This window comes from Schistocerca piceifrons, chromosome 4, assembly GCF_021461385.2.
Source record: "Schistocerca piceifrons isolate TAMUIC-IGC-003096 chromosome 4, iqSchPice1.1, whole genome shotgun sequence".
In the NCBI taxonomy this organism is placed as follows: Eukaryota; Metazoa; Arthropoda; class Insecta; order Orthoptera; family Acrididae; genus Schistocerca; species Schistocerca piceifrons.
In genome coordinates, this window is record NC_060141.1 from 581925886 (window position 1) to 581938577 (window position 12692).

Sequence of the window (12692 nt, forward strand, 5' to 3'; positions counted from 1 at the left end):
AACCATGTAACAATTACAGGAAATTTGTCCAGGATGAGTCATAATGTTGTGCAATATTTCTCAAACGCTGCTGGCGGGTAACATATTGCATTGTTATTGCTCTGTGTTCGTGAGTTAAGGCATGACTGTTCGCTTAGGTACAACGTCGTAACATGGCCTTATATGGCAGATTTGCTTTTCTTGGCCGCTGATTGGTTTATAGCTATGAGACAGACACTGTGACCGATAGAGACTCGAGTGATGTGCGCTGATGTGAGTGGTCGCGAGCGCAGGGTAGTGGGTCGCTATAGTTAGTATTCTTCTCAGAAGTACGTTCTCTGCTTATATGGTTATTATTTATTGTAATTTTATTGATTCAGTAATATTCAGCAGTGACATACATTACAGACGGTGAGCTTTAGGATGGTGACCGACAAAGTAGTCACTCATGTAGAATGTTATTTAATATATTCAGATTGTGTTTTGAGCAGTATTGTGGCAAGAATTGCAACGCTAAACATTAATGGCATTTTGATAGAGAACAAACAATGTATTTACCTTAATAGTGTTCAAAAGTCATTATATATATATATATATATATATGTGTGTATATATCAGTTCATGATATCCAGTATTACAAATTTACTCTCTCTGATGGACACACGTCCAGATCATCCGCTCTCAAAACTCCGCCATCTCTCTTCCCGCATCCACCACTGCCGGCGGCTCACCTCCAACTGCGCAACGCTACGCGCTGTTATCAGCCAACTGCCCAACACTACAATAGCAAATTCCAACAATGCAAACCAGCCACAGACTGCACACAGCAGTCAGTGATTTTCATATAGAGCGCTACATGGCGTTACCAACATAAAAACCTAAACAGCCTACTTAGATAGCCCCCATGCTCTGCACAAAAAATTTTACAAATTGTTTTGGGCAGTGGCCAATACAGATTTGAAAAAATTTTTTATAATTACAATAACAAAGATATCAAATGCACACACCTATTGATACACTGTTGGTCAGAAGCAAAGATTTTCTCACAGTCCATAAAGACAGTGTGGTGTCACCGCCAGACACCACACTTGCTAGGTGGTAGCCTTTAAATCGGCCGCGGTCCGGTAGTATACGTCGCACCCGCGTGTCGCCACTGTCAGTGATTGCAGACCGAGCGCCGCCACACGGCAGGTCTAGAGAGACTTCCTAGCACTCGCCCCAGTTGTACAGCCGACTTTGCTAGCGATGGTTCACTGACAAATTACGCTCTCATTTGCCGAGACGATAGTTAGCATAGCCTTCAGCTACGTCATTTGCTACGACCTAGCAAGGCGCCATTATCAATTGCTATTTATCTTGTGATGCATGTACCGTCAGACCGATGTTCACCAATTGTGGATTAAAGTTAAGTATTCCAGCAGCTTCGTACGTTATTGGCTATATTAATTACCTTGTCCTGTTCCAGACCTGACGCCAGCCTGCGTGAGCTTAAACGTGTGCCTTTCGGCTTCACCTCCTAGTGGCTTGGCTGTCTTGCCAAGTCACAACAGACAGTCCTGATCGTTCATCACAGTAAAATTGCAGTGTTGTTTTTTTTCAAAGTCTGAACAGTAAAAGAAAATGCACACGGAAGTAGTGGATTTCCCTGCAGTCTTGAAGAAGTAGTGTTGTCCTTCCAATGGAAAGACAATGCTGAATCTTGACATGCAGACAGGTAATGGGCCACAACAGAGCAAACCCACAGCAGAGTCAGTCGAAATTTTGAAGTTCATCACAGAGTAGACCCACTGTAGTGCTGGTAGAGATTATGGTATTGGTGTGCCACCAGAGCTGCAGACCCACCGCTGTCCTTGTAGAAATAATGGCATTGGTGGGCCATCAAATATGCAGACCCACTGTAGTCCTTGTAAAGACGGCCAGCAGCCATCTGTTTCGACTGTGCAGATGCACAATCACCATCGAAGAGTCTTGTACTATACAGCAAGTCCATAAACCACCACTTGTGCACTCACAAACCTGACATTGTAGAAACAAATAACTGCATCCCTGACAAGAAGAGTCCAGATATTACCACCGCCACATTATCACATCTTACAGAGTAGAAGTGTTGCTACAATATATGTTATTTGTGAACAACTTGCAATCAATAACAAATTCAGTACCAGCAAAGTTTAGAAAGGTTCACTAATCTTACACTAAAGACTTAACTGAAACGTTTATCACAAGATCTTTCCTTTTCTTATGCCACATTTTAGGCAATCTCCACATCCTTCCTTTTCACTGATCATGTAATTACCACATTTCAACGGATGACCTGAACCTTGAATAGTTAGATGAAATCTTTTCAGAATCTGCTCCACTAGAAAGATGGTACTAAAGAGATCTATACTGAAATATAGATAGAAGAAGAATGAGTAGCAATACAGAAAAACACAAACGAAGAAATACTGCTAACATCTGCAGTTGTCCATGCATGGCACACATGTACCCACAGAAGAGCTGTGAGTCCCGAGACCAGTCTTTGAACTATTAGACTCAATACAGAATGTTTTACTTAGATCAGGATGTGACAGGATACAAGAAGTAAGATCATCCGGTTTAACACCTTCAAATAATTTGTGCTTGGGCATCCTAATTCCACTGAACACGAAACACATTAGTTTACAGAGATGTGACGTACCTAACATGTTGAGCTACATGAAACGTTTATAAAAGTCTAAAGGGCCTATAAGTGATCAAACTTCAATTTTGATTGAAGGAACTGAAATTCTTGAATTACGTCAGTTTCATCTGGATCAGGATGAAACCTATGCACTCACAATATGTTTAAGAAACTTTACTTGTGTCCTCCTGAATTCTGATTTTGTTAAACTGGCAGAAACCCCAAAACCTTCGAAGAGACTCAACAGTCTATTCATTATAGCTTTCCCAGATACTTTCTGTTGTGACACCTCGACATACATTGTATTCCTTTTTCACAAATCAGCAAGAAAAAAAATATTTAAATCTTTATTAAAGGTATCTGGGCTCATATTTAGCCCAAAAGGCAGCTCATGAAATTGATAACAAGAACTGAAACGCAAAAATGTAATATACTTTCAATATGAGGAACATGGTTCACTCTGCCAGTAACTTTCTCTGAAATTAATGGTCATCGGAACACTGGGTTCATAAATTTATTTATAGTTCATTTAATGTTAAGTGCCTATCAGTTTCTGGTAGTATAATAGTGGACATGTGTTCCCGTTGGCTATTGGAAGTTTGCGATAGATGTTTCAAGATGTTTCGAGAGAGTCTGTCAGTTAAAACGGCAGAATAAGAAATCCACAGGGGATACTTTCGATGCGAGCCAACTGGGCCGTTGTGTGGCGCCTGGAAGCTAGAGCTGTGATTGGGCAGAGGGTGCACCAAAAAGTATGATCGGTCGCGGATCTAGTGGAGCGAACAGGGCAGTTAAAGACGGGACGGGCTACATGCTGGATGCGTTGGAGACGCTGTTGGCCAATGGATACATGCTGTGCAGCTGTACCACGAGGCAATGATGGTGAGTCGCGGCTTGCTGGCGTACCGTTAGTTACTTCATGATCAGAGATGTTTAGTAATACTAATTCTCTGTACCAAACTCTTTCTGAATTGCTGAACTTCTTGCCACATGAGTCGCAAGCTAAAAGCTATACACTGCCCTGTTCGGAGTTGAACGATATGTTTACTCTTTTGTTTCAATGACTGTAAGATGCATCCATTATTTCTCTCGCCCTGCTCTTGTCCCGTGCAAATCGGTTAACGTAGTTTCTAGTTTGTCAGCAGCGCGAAGTTCTGTGAATGAATAATAATAACTTTCTCTCTCGTTCTTTGCCCTCAGCAATGGTTATCTGTGTTGCGGCTTGTTGAATCACTCGAAAGCTTATAAGATCCTTTCCCTTGTTCCTACAGAGGCACCTTTCATGCTAATTACTTCGTCTACTAAGTTATCGTCAAATCTGCATTTCGTAAAAGACAGTAGCATTTAAGAATATCGTTTGTTGCTCAGTTAAGCTTCCTCCATGTAAAAAGTAGCCGTAATCAGTCCAAAGTTATAAGTTCAGTCTTTTACTTCGAGCTTCCCCGGTCATTATCAGATGCATCAGGCAATATATAATCGGGTTCGTCTCCACTGTGCTGCTTGTTTCCGTTGAGTCACGGTAAAAACATTGTTCTACTGGTTTTCAGAACTGAAACCCCTTCTACTTTAATTAATCATAGTGTGGCCGTTTCGCTTATGTGTACGACGCCTCCATCAGTGGATGTGATGAAAAGACAATAGGGATTAGTAGTTAATGATTAAAGTTCCATTTTTGTCTGTTTTTGATGAGAAATACAGATTAAGATGTCTACACGGTCAAAACAATTAGGGGATCAGTTGAGATACCTAGGTTCTGAAGTATTGTGATCGGTAGAATGAGCTAAAATAGTTCGACGTCTTTCTGTTGGTTCTACGGAGTGAAGACAACATTACGGTCACCGAGATATTGGTAATGACGGAAAATTGATGCAGATGGGGCTGGTGTTAACTTGTGTTTACTCTAGCAAACGAATTACACAAGCAGTTGGGTTCAGATAGTATAGTGAGCAGTTACTGCAATGCAACAACAACGTGACTTACCCGAAGGTGTGGCATGGAGAGCCATAGGACGGTTTGAAGCGGTACAGACACAGAGGGAGGTGGCTGCGTGGCATGGAGAGCTATAGGACGGTTTGAAGCGGTACAGACACAGAGGGAGGTGGCTGCAGCTCATGGAGTGTCCCAAAGTGTAATTTCCAGGACCTGCACGTGATATCAGACAACACGAACCGTTAAAAGAAGGCAAGGCCAAGGTCTTCCACTGGCAAAATCAGCAAGAGATAACCACTTTCTGCGGTTAACAGCACATCGAGACAGGAGGCTGGACGCAACTCAGCTGCAACTCACCCTCCATGCAACGACAGGACGCGCAACATCAACACAAAGAGTCCGAAACCGCCCTCGGGAATGTGGCCTCTACACACGGAGGCCTATGGTGTGCGTCCCATTAAAATCACGACACCGTTTAGTCAGCAGAAACTGGGCGGAGGAACATCGGGATTGGAGTCGTAACGAATGGCGCCGGGTGATGTTCACAGATGAGTCAAAATTTTGTGTTCAGCCGGACAATCGTCGTTCCCTCATCTGAAGAGAACGTGGAACTCAGGACAATCCTGCTTATGTACAGGAAACATCACCGTATCGTGGTGGTGGACGAATGGTGTGGGCAGGAGTCGGTATTGACGGACGTACGGACCTCTACGCCGTTCAGAAAGGCGCTTTGACTGCTCAAAGGTATAGAGACGAAATCCTTCGACCTCTTGTTGTGCCCTGCGCTGGTGCCATAGGTGACGGGTTCCTTCCGGTGGACGATAACGCTCGTCCCCACAGAGCTCCACTGGTGGACAACATGCTTGAAGATGAGGGAATTGGACGAATGGAGTGGCCATCTTGTTCACCAGACTTAAACCCCATTGAGCCTGTCTGGGATGCACTTGGCAGACGCATTGCAGCCAGACACCACCACCTCCGACAACGGTTGCAGAGCTGGATGTTGCACTTATGGAAGAATGGCCAAATATCCCTAAAGAACTGATTAATAATCTCATACCGTCCATGCCACGCAGCTGTGCAACTGTACTGGCCGTCCGAGGTGCTCACACACAATATTAAAGGGCAACGATAATTTCTGTTTCACTATTATGTTAGCCCCATGGTGCCTCGTTCTACGTAAACGCCTTGCAAACCTCAAGTAAAGAGTTTAGACAGCAAAATATCGTATCGTATCACACACAATTACCAATTGTAACCGATATCGGAATAAAGTACACTACGTGATCAAAAGTATCCGGACCACCAGAGACAGAGCACCTCGTGTTCCTGCTCCTAATAAGGCGAGTACACCATTCGTTTGATATATCTTTTTACGAGCCTCCAACAAGAGCAACTTATTTCCAGATATCTGTGTAGTTACTAGAATATTTTTGTAATTTCTTACCTGTTCAAGTACTTACTAGGCCCAAGATTTTATTTTCATAATAGTGTAGCGTACAGTACCGCCGTTGCTATCGACCATTACCTCGACCCTCGTATCGTACAGGCTTTTGTTTGTTTCGGTTAGTATAGCTCAGTGTCGGATGGTCCGCCAGAGACAGAGAACCTCTTGTTCCTGTTGCTAATAAGGCGTGTACACCCTTCGTTTGGTATACATTTTTACAAGCTTCCAACAGGAGCGACTGCAGTAATGGATAGGAACTGTGATTGCTGTGTCAGATGCGAGCTGAGTTGGCGACCCTTCACTCACAGCTCCAGGCTGCATTGGCTTCCATCACACAGCTTGAGGCTGCTGCCAAGGGGCATCACTATGGGGGGCCTGATGTGGGATGTCTGAGACGAGGAGCACGTCCCACGTGTTCCCCGATCAGTTCACTGCTGTGGCCGCTCCAGGTACTGCCTGCACTGAGGTTGACCCCTTGCCCGTGGTCGAGTGGGAGATGATTCCAAAGTCTGGCATACAGTGAAAAACTTCCCGAGGAGCCAATCGTAGGGCCTCCCCAGTTCGTTTGACGAACAGGTTTCAGGCATTGTCTGTCGCTGACGATGTCTCTGAGTTGGATGCAGTCGTTCACCCTGTTCCAGAGGAAGCATCTCAGCCTGCAAGGTCTGGGCATTCACAGAGGGTGGGTTTGCTGGTAGTTGGGAGCTCCAACAGTAGGCACATAATGGGGCTCCTTAGGAACATGTCTTCCAAGGAGGGGAAGGAAGCCAGTGTGCAAAATCAAAATGGCTGAAATGGCTCTGAGCACTATGGGACTTAACATCTGAGGTCATCAGTTCCCTAGAACTTAGAACTACTTAAACCTAACTAACCTAAGGACATCACACACATCCATGCCCGAGGCAGGATTCGAACCTGCGACCGTAGCGGTCGCGCGGTTCCAAACTGAAGCGCCTGGAACCGCTCGGCCACACTGGCCGGCGCCAGTGTGCACTCAGTGTGCTTACCGTGGGGAGGCATTCCGAATATGGAAAGGGAGCTTCCGGATGCCGTGAAGAGTACAGGGTGCAGACAACTGCAGGTGGTGGCTTATGTCGGAACCAATGACGTGTGTCGCTTTGGATCGGAGGAGATTCTCTCTGGTTTCGGGCGGCTAGCGGAAATGGTACAGACTGCCAGTCTTGCTTCCGAGATTAAGGCAGAGCTCACCATTTGCAGCATCGTCGATAGAACCAACTGTCTCAAGATTTTAAACATGGCTGTAACAGCAACTGTTGAAATTCTTCACGATAAAGGATGACAGCCAACAACAGTTGCAGGATAAAAATTTGTTAAAATTCTTGACCAAGGTTTCGGTACATATAAATATACCTTCATCAGAAGTAAAAAGTCCTGAACAGGAAGACACTTTCATTAGAAAAGCCGTAGCATTGGAAGCGAGAAACACAAAAGCTTAAGTAACAGTGAAACTACCAGAGTAATACAGGCATAAAATCTTTAGTTACTTACTAAAATTACATCATGCAATCGAGATTAATAAAACAATTGTGCCAGAGGCGTCATCAATAATTAAGACATCTTCTCCATTTGTACAACATGACTACGGGCACAGGGTCAAAGCGAACAGTTTAGCACCATTACTTCGCCTATGAACTGTCGAGACAAGAGTGTGAAAGCACTAGGGCAGATGGTTTCGCCGAGAGAGGGCACTTGTATGTGCCAGACACTCGCGCATATTAAAATCCATGAATACATACATAAGCGCATCAAAAATTATTAAAAGTTGTGTTAATTCAAACTTTCTGTCTTAATAAATAAAACATATCAGACCATTTAAAAACATTTATGTAAAATAGAAAATATAGAAACAATTTACCTGTGTCCTAGTGTCAAACAGATAAAGCTTGCGCTGTGGAACATCTAACGAGAGAGGGCACTAGTGTAATGCGCGAGAATCTCGCGTAAAGTAGGTGGTGAAATACATACTAGCGAAAACAACCAAAATGTTATAATAAAACGAAACCATCTGTCGTTGTGAATAAAAACATACTAGTCAATTAACCACACATACACATCGAAAATCACAAACAACAAACATCAAAAATACGTAAAATCCCAACAAGACAGGGAAAGCGCATTTCACCGGCATCAAAAAGCAAGAAAACTAACTTCTAGTCAGCCAGACTATGTTACATTAAGGCAAGGAGGGGTTTGAAACTGTCTAAAAATTTTTGTTTCTAAGCGGCACCTGTTCATTAAGAACAAAACCATCTTTTAGAGACAGATGCTTGAAAATCTCTAATTCTTCGAGCAAGTCAAGTTTGTAACCTTTATTAGCTTCATGAAGCTACTCTACGTCGTCCAGTTCACGTGGCGTATACTGTAAGAGCCATAGATGTTCGGCAAACGTGGAATTATGTACGTTTTCCCCATTTTTACCTAACATGTGTTCTTTATACCTAACTTTAATGGGTCTACCTGTCTGTCCAATGTAATAGTTTGGGCAGTCGTTACAAGTAATTTTGTATACACCGGACTTAGTGCCGAGTTCTTCCCGTGCTCCAATGGTATGAATTACTCTTTGTTTCAGGCTATTATTTACGGAAAATGCAACTCTGTAACCGTATCGTTTCTGTAAAAATCATCTCATCTTATATGAAACGTTCCCCAAAAATGGAATAGAAATAAAGTTATTACCCTCATTCTTTTTCGCCCTGTTATCTCCTAAAGTTGAACATTTACAGCTGTTTTTTTCTTGACAATTTGGTCAATTAATTTAGGGTCGTATCCATTGTTAGTAGCCATTGATTTATATAAAGATATTTCTTTTTCTAAACAATTCTGTGCTAAAGGTGTGCTCACAGCACGATGAACTGCAGAATGAAAGTAGGCGATTTTGTGAGTTTGAGGATGACAAGACTCTACTGGAATAATATTATCAGAAAATGTTTCTTTACGAAAAATGTCGAAGCGAATAGTGTTACCCAATAACTTAAGTTTCAAGTCGAGAAAATGGAGTTCTCTCTCATTGTTTTGTATCTCTTTTGTGAATTTCATTTTCACGTGAAAACTGTTGAAAACATGAAACAGTTGTTGTAGATCTTGGTCACTCCCTTGAAATATTATGAGTATATCATCAACATAACGAGCATAGAAAGGAATCATATTACCCAACGCAGGATTTCTTTTGAAGAAATTTTCTTCTAAGGCATTCACAAAGATGTCAGCTAAGATACCAGCTAACGGGCAACCCATGGCTAAGCCGAATGGTTGCTCATACATTTTGCCATTAAACTGAAAGTAATTGTAATCTAGTACAACCTGCAGTAGTGACATAAGTTCCGACAACTGTAGCTCACTTAGAGTTCTATGTTGTCGAATGTTATCTTCAATAATCTTAAGACTGATATCTACTGGAACATTAGTGTATAAACTTACGACGTCAAAAGAAACCAAACGAGAGAAAGAAGTGATCTCTATCGATTTTGGCTTGTTTATTACCTCAGTACTATTTTTAACAGAATAATTGTTTCCAAAAACAAAGGCTTCTTTAATTTTAGTGTGTAAGATCTCGCTAATTTATGATGTGGACTCTTTATTCCGTTAACGATGGGACGAACTGGGTGTTGACTTTTGTGTACCTTAAACTGACTTCTAAGCATAGGTGCTCTAGGGTTCGTATTAATTAAAGTTTTCCTTTGAAACTCTTTCATAAGATGCTTAGTTTTACTTAACATACCCCTAATTTGCTTTTGTAATGTAGGGGTAGGATCCTGCTTGATTTCAAAGATCCCATTTTCCTTGAAAAAACCCAAAGTTTTAGCAATATATTCACTTTTATAGGCTACAACAAGCGAATTTCCTTTGTCAGATTTAGTGATAAGAGCCTCATTATTTTTAAATTTACGGTTAATACTAGTAATAATGCTACCCCCTCTCTGTTTGAAGTCATTGTTTTTTACCGAATTAACCTCTCTTTCTAAAATTGCGCTACATTCATGAGCAATCCTATTTTGTTGGAATTTTTCTATTCTTACGGAGTCAAGACCAACTTTAAGGTCAACAATAATGTTATCTACCACTTTAGGGTCGTTAAGACTAGGTATGAAATTGTATTTAAAACCTCTCGCTAGCATGGCGCTTTCTTGAGGAGTAAAGCTTATGGAAGTTTTACTTAGTACTCTGTCAAAAAATGTGTGTTCGCAATTGACAGTTCTTTGTGCATGAACATTAGATTTAGGGATAGCATTTTCTAGCCTCTGAAGTTTAAAATCGTGCCTACGCTGAATTTCAACCCTACGATTGTGTAACCACTCATTAACACCAAGCCAAATACTGTCTACGTGAAAGTTAAAATAATCTTTAAAAGTTCTAGTAATAAAGAGATACAAAGAGTAAGCTTCTTCATTTAGTTTATCTTTCTAAGTGAGCTACAGTTGTCGGAACTTATGTCACTACTGCAGGTTGTACTAGATTACAATTACTTTCAGTTTAATGGCAAAATGTATGAGCAACCATTCGGCTTAGCCATGGGTTGCCCGTTAGCTGGTATCTTAGCTGACATCTTTGTGAATGCGTTAGAAGAAAATTTCTTCAAAAACAATCCTGCGTTGGGTAATATGATTCCTTTCTATGCTCGTTATGTTGATGATATACTCATAATATTTCAAGGGAGTGACCAAGATCTACAACAACTGTTTCATGTTTTCAACAGTTTTCACGTGAAAATGAAATTCACAAAAGAGATACAAAACAATGAGAGAGAACTCCATTTTCTCGACTTGAAACTTAAGTTATTGGGTAACACTATTCGCTTCGACATTTTTCGTAAAGAAACATTTTCTGATAATATTATTCCAGTAGAGTCTTGTCATCCTCAAACTCACAAAATCGCCTACTTTCATTCTGCAGTTCATCGTGCTGTGAGCACACCTTTAGCACAGAATTGTTTAGAAAAAGAAATATCTTTATATAAATCAATGGCTACTAACAATGGATACGACCCTAAATTAATTGACCAAATTGTCAAGAAAAAAACAGCTGTAAATGTTCAACTTTAGGAGATAACAGGGCGAAAAAGAATGAGGGTAATAACTTTATTTCTATTCCATTTTTGGGGAACGTTTCATATAAGATGAGATGATTTTTACAGAAACGATACGGTTACAGAGTTGCATTTTCCGTAAATAATAGCCTGAAACAAAGAGTAATTCATACCATTGGAGCACGGGAAGAACTCGGCACTAAGTCCGGTGTATACAAAATTACTTGTAACGACTGCCCAAACTATTACATTGGACAGACAGGTAGACCCATTAAAGTTAGGTATAAAGAACACATGTTAGGTAAAAATGGGGAAAACGTACATAATTCCACGTTTGCCGAACATCTATGGCTCTTACAGTATACGCCACGTGAACTGGACGACGTAGAGTAGCTTCATGAAGCTAATAAAGGTTACAAACTTGACTTGCTCGAAGAATTAGAGATTTTCAAGCATCTGTCTCTAAAAGATGGTTTTGTTCTTAATGAACAGGTGCCGCTTAGAAACAAAAATTTTTAGACAGTTTCAAACCCCTCCTTGCCTTAATGTAACATAGTCTGGCTGACTAGAAGTTAGTTTTCTTGCTTTTTGATGCCGGTGAAATGCGCTTTCCCTGTCTTGTTGGGATTTTACGTATTTTTGATGTTTGTTGTTTGTGATTTTCGATGTGTATGTGTGGTTAATTGACTAGTATGTTTTTATTCACAACGACAGATGGTTTCGTTTTATTATAACATTTTGGTTGTTTTCGCTAGTATGTATTTCACCACCTACTTTACGCGAGATTCTCGCGCATTACACTAGTGCCCTCTCTCGTTAGATGTTCCACAGCGCAAGCTTTATCTGTTTGACACTAGGACACAGGTAAATTGTTTCTATATTTTCTATTTTACATAAATGTTTTTAAATGGTCTGATATGTTTTATTTATTAAGACAGAAAGTTTGAATTAACACAACTTTTAATAATTTTTGATGCGCTTATGTATGTATTCATGGATTTTAATATGCGCGAGTGTCTGGCACATACAAGTGCCCTCTCTCGGCGAAACCATCTGCCCTAGTGCTTTCACACTCTTGTCTCGACAGTTCATAGGCGAAGTAATGGTGCTAAACTGTTCGCTTTGACCCTGTGCCCGTAGTCATGTTGTACAAATGGAGAAGATGTCTTAATTATTGATGACGCCTCTGGCACAATTGTTTTATTAATCTCGATTGCATGATGTAATTTTAGTAAGTAACTAAAGATTTTATGCCTGTATTACTCTGGTAGTTTCACTGTTACTTAAGCTTTTGTGTTTCTCACTTCCAGTGATGACGAACTTCGCCGTGACATCTACCCTTCCTTCCGACTATAACCTGGCCTTGTTCCCCCCCCCCCCCCTCCCCAAGGCCCCCTTTTCCTCTTTCCTCCTTCTCCCAGAGCGGATTTTCCTCCGTCCCCCCCCTCCCCTTAGACCCTGCACCCCCATACTTGCCTCTCTCCTTCCCATATCCCCTCTTACCTGGCCCTCTTCCGCGCGCCCCCCGCTCCCCTCCCAGATCTCTTCCCCTCCCTCCCTTCTTCAGGTCTCCCTCATCTCCTAGCGCCTGGCAGATCCTCTGTATTGATCATCATCAGTGTGCTACATCA

At 41.5% G+C, this 12692-nt stretch overlaps 1 protein-coding gene across 1 annotated transcript in view; it reads left to right on the forward strand.

Moving 5' to 3' along the window:
* The first annotated feature begins 240 nt into the window (after positions 1–240).
* Positions 241–12692, forward strand: part of LOC124796025 (carboxypeptidase B-like) — a 53500-nt gene continuing 41048 nt past the window's right edge. The window contains exon 1 of the mRNA XM_047260109.1: positions 241–252. Coding sequence (XP_047116065.1) covers positions 241–252 — 12 coding nt within the window. The remainder of the gene's footprint in view (positions 253–12692) is intronic.